Source organism: Protomyctophum parallelum (assembly GCF_964188405.1).
Source record: "Protomyctophum parallelum genome assembly, chromosome: 6".
Classification (NCBI taxonomy): domain Eukaryota; kingdom Metazoa; phylum Chordata; class Actinopteri; order Myctophiformes; family Myctophidae; genus Protomyctophum; species Protomyctophum parallelum.
In genome coordinates this window covers 2,776,789-2,790,501 of record NC_139701.1, presented here as the reverse complement: position 1 = coordinate 2,790,501, position 13,713 = coordinate 2,776,789, and the positions used below count along the sequence as shown (strand labels likewise).

The 13,713-nt window shown below is 42.0% G+C and overlaps 1 protein-coding gene across 1 annotated transcript; it reads left to right on the top strand.

The window, feature by feature from the left end:
- The first annotated feature begins 274 nt into the window (after positions 1-274).
- On the top strand, positions 275-10,898 carry LOC310860332 (intestinal-type alkaline phosphatase-like). The gene is made up of 10 exons (XM_083767190.1): positions 275-341; positions 3,404-3,519; positions 4,282-4,456; positions 6,468-6,640; positions 6,946-7,068; positions 7,879-7,948; positions 8,443-8,581; positions 9,130-9,320; positions 10,006-10,113; positions 10,581-10,898. The coding sequence occupies exons 1-10, from the start codon at positions 326-328 to the stop codon at positions 10,865-10,867; spliced, it is 1,398 nt and encodes a 465-aa protein (XP_083623316.1). The 5' UTR covers positions 275-325; the 3' UTR covers positions 10,868-10,898.
- The last annotated feature ends 2,815 nt before the right edge of the window (positions 10,899-13,713 follow it).

The window sequence follows — 13,713 nt, the reverse complement described above, 5'->3', positions numbered from 1 at the left end:
TCCCTCCCTAACATTTAATCTAGTATTCATTTGTTGACAAATTTGACAATATATTTAGTTTTAGTCATCATAGCGTAGCTTTTATGTTGTTTTTATGACGTTTGCCGGTCACCGGTCAGTGAAAAAAGGGTAGTCGACAAACATCTTTAGTGAAGTCATAGTTTCAGCCAACGAAATCAACACTGCACCAAAGTGAATAACTGATGGCTAACTCTTCCCCACAGATGAAGAGCTCAAAGCGAGCTACTGGAACAACAACGCCCGTGAGGCCGTAAGGAACGCCCTGAACAGGAAGCTGAACGTCAACAAAGCCAAGAACCTCATCATGTTCCTGGGCGACGGTGAGTCTGACCTGAAGGAGCGAGGCCTTTCTTTCTTTCTTTCTTTCTTTCTTTCTTTCTTTCAAAGTAACTACTAAAGTGGAGTATATGTATACATCTGAGATGGTAGAGTAGAAGTAAGAGTATTGAAAATTGGAAACACTCCAGTGAAGTAAAAATCCCTCAAAAGTGTACTTAAATGCACTTGGTTATTTCCACCACTTTAGGCTTGTTTTCCTCTAAATAAAGTCCCTTGTAAATTATCGGAAGGTATTTTTTGGGCTTGTTTCTAAAGTGTTCCTTATTTGGGGTTGATTAAATTTTAGATCTGCTATTCTATAACATGCTATAACATCTCGAAAGAAAATGTAACCAAATATGGAATGCTTTTGTACATCACAAATCTTGTATGGGGGTCCCTGGCACAAAATATTTTCAGATGGGGGACTGCGGCCAAGTTACTTGTTAATTTGGGGGATGAAAAACGTCCAATGCATGGCTTTCCGAAATCACGTCATATAGGCCAGCCAAGTCTATGGACTGTTTTTATTGAAACCCAGAGCGCCAGAGAACGTGTTTTACGTGTTTTTATTAATCCAGAATGGTCCCGCTAATATCTACAGTAAAGCAGCGTTCCCCGTCGCTAGGCAACGCTCGGCTCGTGTCCTTTCGCTGCGTTTTTTTCTGAATTGAGGCACAGATTGAGGTGATTGAACAGAACGCGGCTGTTTCAGTGTTTCCAACGTTGAAAACGTTCCAGAACCGGTGCTCCAAATCAACGTTAGACTATCAAGGTTAATTGGCCTGCCGTAGTTATTTCGGGCTGGTTTGCATAGACCAATTGCTTGTTTCTCTTTCAACATCTGATTCTCAACACCACTGATTTACAGATCTGTATGTTTAATAGTCTTTCATATATGAACGACTATTAAACATACACATCTGTAAATCAGTGCTTCTCAAATTGTTGTCAAGGACCTACAAATTGATCTGCATTTGGCCGTGCATGGACCCCATTTGAAAGGCCTTTTTTCCCCCAGGGACCCCAGGGGAGAAGATAATGTCAAGATTTTTCAAAATCCGTAAAACACGGCAGATCTACAATCTCTTAGATTGCCTATTTTGGAAACGGTGAAAGATTACATTTGCTGATTTGCTTGGGGACCCCACTCACCCCCTCAAGGACCCCAAGGAGTCCCCCGAACCACAGATTGACGAGTACAACCAGTGAATGGCACACTGACAGGGAATATACCATATAGTGGAGATAGTGGGGGAAACTCCACGACCTATGGACGGCTGTTAGACAACACACAGGGAAAAATACACCTCACCAAACTGAGGGTCCTGAGAGCCATACAAGTCTTCTCTTATGGGGGTCGCTGGCAGATCTTTTCTAATGGGGGTCCGTGGGCTAATTAAGTGTGAATTTGGGAGTCCTTGGGAACCACTGCTTTACACCACTACCACGAGTTGAAAATGTATCCGTTTATAGAATATAATATAAGCAGCTTGCTCTCTAGTCTACAGTACTGCACACGCAGCTGATTGTCTTTTCCACCAGTTCTTCCATGCACCTTGCACTGGGTAAAGTTACTCCAGAACCCCATACAGAAGTGGTTCTCAACCAGTGGTCCGGGGACTACCAGTGGTCTATGAGAGGGTTCCAGGTGGTCCCCAGCTAAATGATGGAGAGTTGGTAACCAAATGGACCATTATTCGATCTTTAACTCTTGAGAGTGTAAAATGATCATTTTTCAAAAGAGAAATACAAAAGGTGTTGTAACCAAAGGGGGAAAGAGGGATATTTTGCGCCGTTCTTTCGGATTATAAGATCTGGGTACGTCATTCTCAGTTATTCACTAAACTGAAAAAGCAATACAAATTTGAATCATAATCAAAAAGATCAAACACACATGGCCTCGATCCTGTGGCTGTGTGTTATCAATATCAATTGCTGCGCGCTGTAGGAGGACGTTGGCTTGTGCTCACATGTGTACAGAGGTCACACAACACAAAAACAACAAGTAATGATCCTCTGTCTTTATGCTGATCTTATCTAGCTCTCAATGTCTGGACTACCACAGGGTCCAAATGGAGTTTGTACTGTACTGTACGCGGGTCCATTTGGTTGTCTGGACTACCACAGGGTCCAAATGGAGTTTGTACTGTACTGTACGTGGGTCCATTTGGTTGTCTGGACTACCACAGGGTCCAAATGGAGTTTGTACTGTACTGTACGTGGGTCCATTTGGTTGTCTGGACTACCACAGGGTCCAAATGGAGTTTGTACTGTACTGTACGTGGGTCCATTTGGTTGTCTGGACTACCACAGGGTCCAAATGGAGTTTGTACTGTACACGGGTCCATTTGGTTCCATTCCAATCTACTCACATGTATTGTATTGTAAATTTGAAAGACACCAGTAAAGTGAAATGTCCTGTGTATTTATAAGTACAGTATTTGCAACTGGTGTGAATTAAAATATACTAGACGAACCTCAATCTCTATACACTGTAAAACAAGTCAGGGTCACTCTGAGAGTGTACAAATGGAACCAAAAGTTCTCCAATGTTTGACTTGAGTAAAAGTGCCAATACTGCAATGTACAACTAGTCCTTTACAAGTAAAAGTCCAGAATTCAACATGTACTTGAGAAAAAGTACAAAGTATTGGCATCAAAATGTACTTAAAATGCCAAAAGTAGAAAGTAATCACTATGCAGAGTGTCAGAGTGAAAATAATCTTTTGAAAATAACAGATCTACAAACTCACAATGCGTCGTGATGCGACGCATTGTGAGTTTGTAGATCAGCTATTTTCAAATGGCCAAAATGTATATAGGGCTGAAGTGTTTAATGCATGTTTTGTAATAATAATAGTAACTAGTAACTAAAAAGTTTTCAAATAAATGTGGAGTAAAAGTACAATATTTGCCTCTGAGATGTAGTATTGGAAATTGGAAATACTTCAGTAAAGTACAAATACTTCAAAAGTGTACTTAAGTAAAGTACTTACCTAGTTACTTTCCACCACTGCTAACAGCCAGGGGGGCGTGTCCTGTCCTTTCACCTGTTTTCCAGGCATGGGCGTAACCACGGTGACGGCCATGCGGATCCTCAAAGGTCAAATGTCAGGAATGAGCGGCGAGGAGTGCAATCTGACCATGGACACCTTCCCGTACCTGGCGCTGTCCAAGGTCCGCCCCCTAGCCCTCTGACCTCACCACGCCCCCCACATGACTCCTGCTTGTTAATGACAAACTTGTTAGTGAGTCGAACCATGAGATGAGAATGAGTTATTATCAGCGACGGCTCCAGACAATTGTGACTGTGGGTGCTATGGAGGGGCTGGCTATTTAGAGGGGGGCTAATGAATCTTGGTTTACATAGAAGTCAGTCAATTTGGCTTGTTTGGAGGGGGGGCTTAGGGGGGGGGCTAAGCCTCCACCAGAGGGGGCTAAAGCCCCCCCTTACCCGTCCCTGGAGCCGTCCCTGGTTATTATTAATATCTATAGACTCCTTGACTGGTGAGATCAGCATCTACTGACTCACTTTGCTGGTCGAATAAGAAATAGTGTAAAATTGTCATCATTAGTCAAATATAGTCAATAATGTTATCGATTTATATTTAGACATTTCGCTAATCATCTATTGTGACTTTTATTGAGTGTGAATCAAAGTAGCTAAAATACATTTCTGTTGTGTCACAGTGTATCATGGTTGTGTCATTTTGTGTCATGCGCCACAAACTTCGTCTCAAACTCTATAATATGCCAACCCCGTTAAAGATCTCCACTCCCTACCCAAACTCAAAATTAACCCAAAATGCTGTAAGCATAGTTTACCACCTTGAACACCGTGGTAGTAGCATTGTCTGTGCACATGTAGTCCCCCACCCCATACTACCTGTACACCCCTGCTAATAAATCGATTCATTCATGCTATTTCTGCTCTTACAGACATACAACGTAGACCAACAGATGCCAGACAGCGCCGGCACAGCCACGGCATACTTATGTGGTGTGAAGGCCAACTACGGCACTTTGGGAGTGACTGCCGCCGCACCGCGCGGCAACTGCAGCGCCACCTTTGGAAACGAGGTCGAATCCATTCTGCATCGTGCCAAAAAGTCAGGTAATTATCCTACTGTAGCAACCACAACACTCAACAAGGCCTCGTTCTCATTCTGGTCTACTTATTCCAGGGTGTTTGTGCAGGTAATGTACAGGTATGTTCAAGCACATACATTTTCCTATACAATGCTGTAATTTCCTGTTCACATAATAATAAATAATAATAATAAAACTTTATTTGTATAGCACCTTTCATGACATGAAATGCAGCTCAAAGTGCTTTACAGAACAATGGAGAATAAAAGAAAAGCAAGGCAACGACATTAAAAAACAAGCAGTAATGCAATACAGTGAGGACATGAATAACAAAAAAATAAAAGATCAATTAAAAGCAATGTTGTAGAAGTGGGTCTTGAGCTGAGCTTTAAAAATGTCTACAGAGGCTGCCTGACGAAGGTACAGTGGTGCGAGACCATTGAGAGCTTTATAGACAAGTAAAAGGATTTTAAAATCAATCCTAAAAACAACCGGAAGCCAGTGCAGTGATGCCAAAACTGGAGTAATATGTTCTCTCATCTTAGTTCTAGTTAAAACTCTGGCTGCTGCATTTTGGACAAGTTGTAATCTGTCAGTTGTTTTCTTAGGCAGTCCTGAAAAAAGTGCATTGCAGTAATCAAGCCGAGAAAAAACAAAGGCGTGGATTAGCGTTTTTGCATCGTCCAAGGACAAATAGGCTCTGATTCGTGCAATATTTCTAAGGTGAAAAAAGGCAATCTTGGTAACATGATTAACATAGACTTAGCTGCTAATTACAGCAATTTTCCCATGGATTGATGCAACTGAATTTGATCTATATATCTCAGTCCGTTTTATTTTTCCTTGAATGTATTTTCCTTGTACATCCAAATGCACAAGGAAAATAAACACAGCATACTGCTGTTCAGAAATGAGCAGAGTAGAGAAGGCAAGCTTTGCCGACCAAACTTGTGGGTGGGCTTCATAAGCTTTTGTCATAAATATAATAGATTAGAGGAAATTAAAAGCATGTGGGCTGCTTTGACTTTGCAACGGGTCCAACTCCTATGCATGCACCAGTTATTCTAGTCATATTGGGGCTGTTTGTTGGGGCAACTTGGGCGACATATCTCTTGGAACATTCAGAGAAAGAAAACATGTTGCCACAATAATAGGACAATAATAGGCATTTCCTCATATGCATACTTATGTGAACATAACATTACAAAATGATATTCACAATATCCAATCCAAATTGATCCTGGAAATGCTATAAAACATGTATTTAGTAAGGTCAAGTCAAAGTCAAACTATTTCAATTTGTAGTGGGATGCATATGTCCAAAGCTGTTACTTTTCAGGATTCAAATTCAAAAATAGCAAAAGTAGCAGATTTGCAACTTGCAACTTGCCTATCTGCTACTTTGGTGTGACAATATAGTATGATCAAGTAGGGCATTGATTTAGATAAGAGCAACGATATACATTTCTTCAATTCTAATTTGTTTTGTGTAGTTAGTGTATTTGTTGTTCATGTACATAGTGTATATATTATACACGGTATAGCTGTCGGACAGAAACCACCTAACTCCAAAGGTGCTGTGTCATTTTTCCAACGGCTCATTATTCCGACGGCGTGATGGTCCGACTCGCCAAATCCCTAACCCTAACCACACGCGAAGCCACGCAGAGTAATGGGATGTTGTGTAATACATAGTTGCAGATACCTTGCTTGTAAATTAATGCCTACTTCATCGTACAAGAGTGTTGTGCAAAAGTAGCGAAAATAACCATTTGCATCTCTATGCATTGTGAGATTATATGCCTTTTACAGTATTTATAAACATCTTTTTAAGAGGATAAGTCGTGGATAAAAGTGTCTTCATTGCATTGATCCATTGGAACGCATATATCATCTTTTACGTTTTCTGTAAAGTAAGGGTTTTGGACATATACATACATAAACTGTATAGTAGTTTTAGTATGTATTTTAGCTCGTCCACTGACTGCATGTAAACAGGACTTAGACCTGCTGTTTCTCCTCTCTGCGTGTTTCAGGGAAATCCGTGGGCATCGTGTCCACTGCTCGCGTGCAGCACGCGTCGCCCGCGGGCTCCTACGCCCACAGCGCCGACCGCGGCTGGTACTGTGACTCTGACCTCACCCCCGAGGCCGTCCAACATGGCTGCCGAGACATCGCCTACCAAATGGTCCACAACACAGAGATTGACGTAAGGCCATATCAAATGGTCCACAAGAAAGAAAGAAAGAAAGATCCACACAAACATACTCCCTATATACAATGTACTTGTACTTGTACTTATTTATTTAAAGACACTAAGCAAGACAACACGAGGTCGGAGACATGAAATGCATAGAAATAATAGGATCATCGGTAAACAAAGAACCTATGATCAGTCTCTAAACAATGAATTGAAAATTGAAAATCTGTACTAAAGTAAAGTAAAGTAAACCTATAGATGTGTGAAATGTTCTCTGTAGAACAGTTAAGAGCCATGTATTTCTCTATGTTCAGGTCATCCTTGGTGGAGGTCGTAGGTACATGTTCAACAGCACCGTTCAGGACCCAGAGGACTCCACCAACGGATCACGCCAAGATGGACTCAACCTTGTCACGCAGTGGCTGGAAAACAAAAAGGTATTTCATTTCATTTTGTTGAGGGGCGTTAGCCCCTCCTATAAACAGCTATAGTGTAGAATTCTGTCTGAACACAAATACAAAAATGAAATGCCATTGACAATGAATGGAGAATTTACGTCATATGTGTCTGAGCAAATCGTCTGGGTATGTCAGTGGCCACCCTTGGCCAATAAGGGACCACCATTCTTGATGATGATGTACGATGATTAGAGAGCCCCTCACTTCACACGGGTGTGATCTTTTGATATCTTAAGTGTACAACAAGCCTCTAGTCTTCTACTTAAGGCCGCTCAGCATCTCCTCTGCGTTAACCAGGGGACTTGCCAAAAATGAAAAACGGCATGGCGTGGGAGGGGAGAGTATTCACTTTTTCCCCCCTGCACAGACTTCATGCACTTTCCATCATAAAGCCTTATTTTTAAGGGGTGCTAGCCCCTCCAACTTCTGGTTTACGGAATTACGTCATATTATATATTGTCATTATTATGTCATATTATTATATTATATATGGCAGCCATGTCTATGGACTTTTAATGTCTGTTTAGAGCACTTTAAACAAGCACAGAGTAGCATCCAAGTTGATGGACTTTTGTTTGCTTAGTTAGAGCACTTTAAACAAACATTACCAGGCGCCCCTCACTTCACAGTTCACACAAGTGTGATTTTTATCCAAAAACAGTGCTCCAAAGGTCAACTTCAAAGTGAATGTGGGTTGGCACAAATGTCTATTTTATCTAATACATAATAACAAATAACACACATCGCTATAGGATGAGCTGAACCATAATTTCATTGCCTGGTTTACAGAACGCCAAATATGTGTGGAACAAGACTGAGTTTGATGCCGTCAATCCTGAGAACACTGACTTCCTCATGGGTAAGAAACGTGTAGGGATGTTCATCAGAATCTGTTTATTATTATGTTTACCAAGTCAAATCAATGTGCAGCAAATTATCTTGGTGATATTAGCATAAATAAATATCGACAACTTGTAAATGTAAACCGTAATAGATAGATAATATCGTCCAGGACAGGAACTCACATACGTACGGTGTGCACAGAGACAAATGAAAGACGTAACATAAACAAAACCCGAATTAGGGACGCCAGGTTGAAATTGGTTAATTCCTAGCCATGGTGGTGTTGGTGCCATACTCTACCCATTAGTCTACAAAGGAAATGGAACTCCCAACCCTGTACCAACTCCCATGCTGTACCAATTACGTTCCACAAGAAGAATGCCCATTAATCCCCTGTCTATCCTCTCTCCCACGGCAGCTTTTTGGCTGTATTGTATCCACCATGGGACGGTAAATGAAGCGTTCCTCATGTAAATTGCTTCTTCTCTCTCTCTGCCTCTGTGTGTCCAGGTCTCTTCGATGCAGGAGACCTGGACTATGAGCTGGTCCGTGACACTAGCATGGACCCCTCTCTCACTGAGATGACGGAGAAAGCCATCCGGATCCTCAGCAAGAACCCCAACGGATACTTCCTGTTTGTGGAAGATGAGTTTCTTTGTGTTTTTTCCAAAAATATCTTTAACCATTTAGGAGATTTTATTCACAATTTGATATTCGTTGAAAAAACACAAATGAGTGCATTTTCCAAAAGCATGGCTCGCCCCAAAACGGACCACTCTCCACCAGTGGTTCTTGCATTCTTAATTTCTTGTATTCGTTTTACTGAGGTTAATATTAGGAATACCATTAGGGATAGGCATAGTTTTACTGAGGTTAATATTAGGAATACCATTAGGGAAAGGCATAGTTTTACTGAGGTTAATATTAGGAATACCATTAGGGAAAGGCATAGTTTTACTGAGGTTACGTTTAGTAATGCCTGGTTACTGAGAGGTCGCCTGATTTGACCCGGTTGAGTGTGTTATGGGGCGAGCGTTCGTGTATTCCTTTTACGAAGGGGGACTCATCAGTATCGTATCATCATATATAGTAAAGAGTAAACCCACCAATATTGTCCATTTAGGTAATGATTCAAAGTGTTTTTTATTATTTTGGGGGAAAGCCAGTTACTGATTTTGTTGCCTTTTGAATTTCAAGGGGGAGAATTGACCATGGCCACCATGGTGGGAGAGCTAAGAGGGCGCTGACTGAGGGGGTACAGTTCGACCAGGCAATTGGACGGGCAGGCGAGCTGACCAATGAGATGGACACCATGACTGTGGTCACTGCTGACCACTCCCACGTGTTTGCCTTTGGAGGATATGCTAACAGAGGAAACCCAGTTTTAGGTGACATACACATTCTGTATTTTGATCAGGGCCCACGTGAACATCTTGAAAGTGTTCCCGTCCCACACATCCTACCATGAACACGGCAGCCGATAGGCTGTTAAATGGTCAGATGGGTGGCCTGTGTGCGTTTTCATAGCATGTGTACTTTTTTTACTATGAATCAATCGATTGTGTGTTCTGGCTTGGATCAATGGAACCACAAGTTCAAACTTGTGAATCTGCTATTTTGCATGAGGAGTCTAAGCTGCTTCTTTTCACCTAACGGGGGAATTTCCCCGGCGCAGAAGGAAAACGTTATTCCGACCAGTTCCTTTCCCCTCCATCAGGCACCCCGGCTGGCCAGGGGGAGGCAGTTTAGAGACCAGGATTACTGCATGTTTTTTGTGAGGGTACCTATACCCTATACTACCGACTGTGCTACCGTGCCCCACCGTGCCCCTATGTATCTGCTATTTTTTATGCTTTTGTTTGACACTGTAGTATGATCAAGTAGGGCTTTAATTTATGAGAAAATGGCACCCTTTTCACATTGGCCTATTATAGTGCCACCAGGAGGCCACAACCTGACCTGGCGGAGACCTGTGACCCGAGAGGCACTTAAAAAAAAAAAAAAAAAGTTTATTTATTTTTTGTCCGATCCTCGTTGAACCAATCACTGATCTTAAGGTCTCCTGTTTTCAAGGTGTGTCTCGAAGTTTGGACGAAGATGACAAGGCTTTCACCAACGCCCTCTATGGAAATGGGCCAGGGTACGAGGCGCCTCGCCTAGATGTGAATGAAAGCATTTCATGTAAGTGTCCTTCAGTTTCATAAGGTAGTCGTTCTGGATTAAGAGCATCTGCTAAATACCTAAATTGTACATACTGTATGGTAGAACCGTAGAGCGTCATAATGAATATGAAATTGAAGTAGTAAAATACCACCATCTTCTGGTGAAACTGGATGGAGACAGTTGGAATATGGACAAAATTATGACATACAGTAATATTTAAACAATACAATATCCATATTGTTTTAATGTTTTTTGTTGTCATGTAATGCCCTACAACTAGAATCATACAATCACATGTACGTGCACCACGTCCCTGCTATTTGGGGCAATTGGAACCGTCCGATTCCGTATATCTTGCTAGAGTCTAGCTACTGTAGCCTATATGAATGTAGCTAGACTATATGACTCAATGGATGGCATACTTCAAACAACAAATAAGCACCATTTAGAAAACTTACCGCCCCTCCCCTCTTTTCCTCCACCAGCCGGAAATGACTATCGCCAGCCGTCAGCCGTCCGGCTGGGCTCAGAGACCCATGGTTCGGAGGACGTCGCCATCTTCGCCAAGGGCCCCATGGCCCACCTCTTCACCGGCGTCCAGGAACAGAACTACATTGCCCACGCCATGGCCTTCGCAGCCTGCCTGGAGCCCTACGAGAACTGCGCCGTGGACCCTGACACTAGTCCCGGACAAGCTGCCTCCGTCCACCCCAGTCACCTGCTGCTCATGGTGGCCGTTCTGTCCATTCTCCTGTCCCTGCTCTCCCTGTGATGAGGCTGAGATGAGATGCTCTCAAAGTGGATTGCAGGGACTCTCAGAGGGCTCCATTTGTCACAGCTAAACCCCTTATCCCTAAACTTTTTTTTCTTTTCCTTTTTACTATTTTACTAAACATTTTTGAATAGTTCAACTAGCCAATCTACATTGACACGTTGTGAGCTTAACTATTCAAAGATGTTTTGCAAAAAAAAGTTAAAGAAGTTTAGGGATAAGGGGTTTAGTGGTGACAAAAATGGAGCCCTCAGTGTTCCTTTAGGGGGGAGGGGGACCCTTACAAGTCTGTAACTCTGACAGTATAGAAATGGAATCAAATGGACCCTTCCATTTGTATGCTGTCAGAGTTATGGGGAGACCTTGAAATGTCAACATTTCAGAGACTCTCTGGCTCTGTGATTTATTGTGAATTCTGTGAACTTCTGCAATGAGTTAACGGTGCTCCAAAAGTGATTTTCGATTAACAGTTCAATATATTTTAAAGGTGTTAACTTCAGCCACACGTGTAAAAGCCTGTCTTACACATGGCCGAAGTTTGACCTTGAGTTTTGTAAAGATTTACTGTAACTTATGTCAGTGCATTCTCTTGTGTCTACGATTTCAAAATGAGTGTCTGTCACAATGACTCAATACACTATTTTTGTAAAACTTTGAATATAACGGCCATCCATCACTTTCCTTTGTCACAGGCATGGTGGGAGTGATGCTATACGCAGTACACAGAAAACAGTAGGAACGGTGTGCTGTGCTCCCATGACCCTGTATCCTAGTCTGTGTCAAGGACTGTCTAAAGAGGACGGGACGCGAAGACCGTAAGGGCGCCGCCATGTTGCTCACATGGTGCTCCATGGAAGGAAAAACATGCGCAATGGGCTATATGCAGCCAACACTTCCGCGTTCAGCTTCCTGCAACTGCAACTGCGCATGTTTCTTTCCTTCCATGGAGCACCATGTGAGCAACATGGCGGCGCCCTTACGGTCTTCGCTTCTTGTCCTCTTTAGACAGTCCTTGGTCTGTGTCCCATCTCAATCACAGCACCTGTGTGCCCTCTAAATACACACCCAGTGCTGTCAAATCTAAAACCCGCCACCAAGTGTTCAAAAACAATATTGCCAACAACAGAAATAATACACCACTAGCCTCATGGCTCCTACAACAACAAAAGTCATATGGCATATATTAGGCTAGATCCATAACAATTATGTGCATGTTGCCCTTGCCAAATCATGTGCCAGCCATTGTGTCAAGCAAGGACTCCCTTGAGTCTTCTATCTCCTCTCTTAGCTAATGCCATTAGTCATGTTTTGTGTTCATGCTTTTATCTACCACTGTATTGTTGCACATTTTTACACTGCCAGAGAACCATGTCTATGTCCAATATGTATGTATGTACCAGTGGTGGAAAGTAACAGTACATTTACCAAAGTACTACTTAAGTAGTACATGCAATTTTAGGGTACCTTTCCTAAGTACTAGTGGAGCTACAATTATTTGAAAATGTCAGCCCTATTTAAACTTTGGCTATTTGAAAATAAACAGCCAATCTAGCCTAGATCTTATTATACATATGCAACGGGAAATTATGCATAGTTAGTACTTTTACTTTTTTACTCAAGTAAATTTTGATGCACTCTTTGCTTATTTATATGAACATCTCCAATTAAAATAAGTTTTAAATTATTTTAAATAAATAATAGTGTTATGGTTGTACTATTTAGTTTGTTGATGAATTGAATACATATGATTGCATACATCTGTCTACAGATGTCTGTAGACACGCACACACATAGTGGAAGAGAAGGGTGGACTAAAAGCCCCTCTTGATATGTTGATAAATAGCGAGAGAGACAGAGAGAGAGAGAGAGAGAGAGACAGAGAGAGAGAGACAGAGAGAGACAGAGAGAGAGAGAGAGAGAGACAGAGAGAGACAGAGAGAGAGAGAGAGAAAGAGGAATGAAGCAGGTGAAACTACATTATGGTTTAAAGTCATGTCATGCTGCACAGACTGGAAAACCGACGTTTTGCCGCCATCTAGTGTTCGTCTGAAGATTATTCTGGCCCTAAAGATGAATACAAAATTAATATCAACATCCTAATACTGTCCAATCTTTAGTTAGGGAGGGGGGGGGGGGGGTGAAATTATGACAGGCAGTTTGCTTGCTGTCAAAATATGACCCCTCAGTCAAAAAACACTTTCTGTTTGAAATACACTCATGCTTTCCAAGGTGTGATTTGGGGTCCTAAGGTCGGGATGAATACAAAATTAATATCTTAAAACCAATTAAAACCAACCATGTTGAATTGTGGGTTTGATCTCACATGCCCTTTTGATTTACGGGGGGGGGGGGGGGGGGGGGGGGGGTAACTACCTGTCAGCGGGGGGTGTTGGCTGGGAGGAGGAGTAGGACTAAGGCCCTATACCAGTAATAGCGGAGAGAGAGAGAGTGCATGCTTTTTGATTGATTGATTGAAATATTTATTAACAGTTTGTAGAATTTACAGTACATTTTAAGCACAAACTCAATACAAAGACTGTCAACTGTGAGTGGACGACCCAATTAAGCATTACACTTGTTTACAACAGGGTCCACATTGTTAAATTCATCAAAACATTTAAAGACATACAACCATTTAGAGACATACAAATAGACATTTCTATGTAGCTAAAGAACAGAACAGGAATTCATCATAAATGCATCATGATGCATGGGTCATTTACAAAATGTTTGTACCCTACAAAACACAACCCATTGAACCCAAACCCGAAGTCCTCCTCCGCCAGTACGCTCCGAGGACCGAGCTCCGTCGCCCTGAGATGCGCATCTCAGCGCGTTTTTAAATG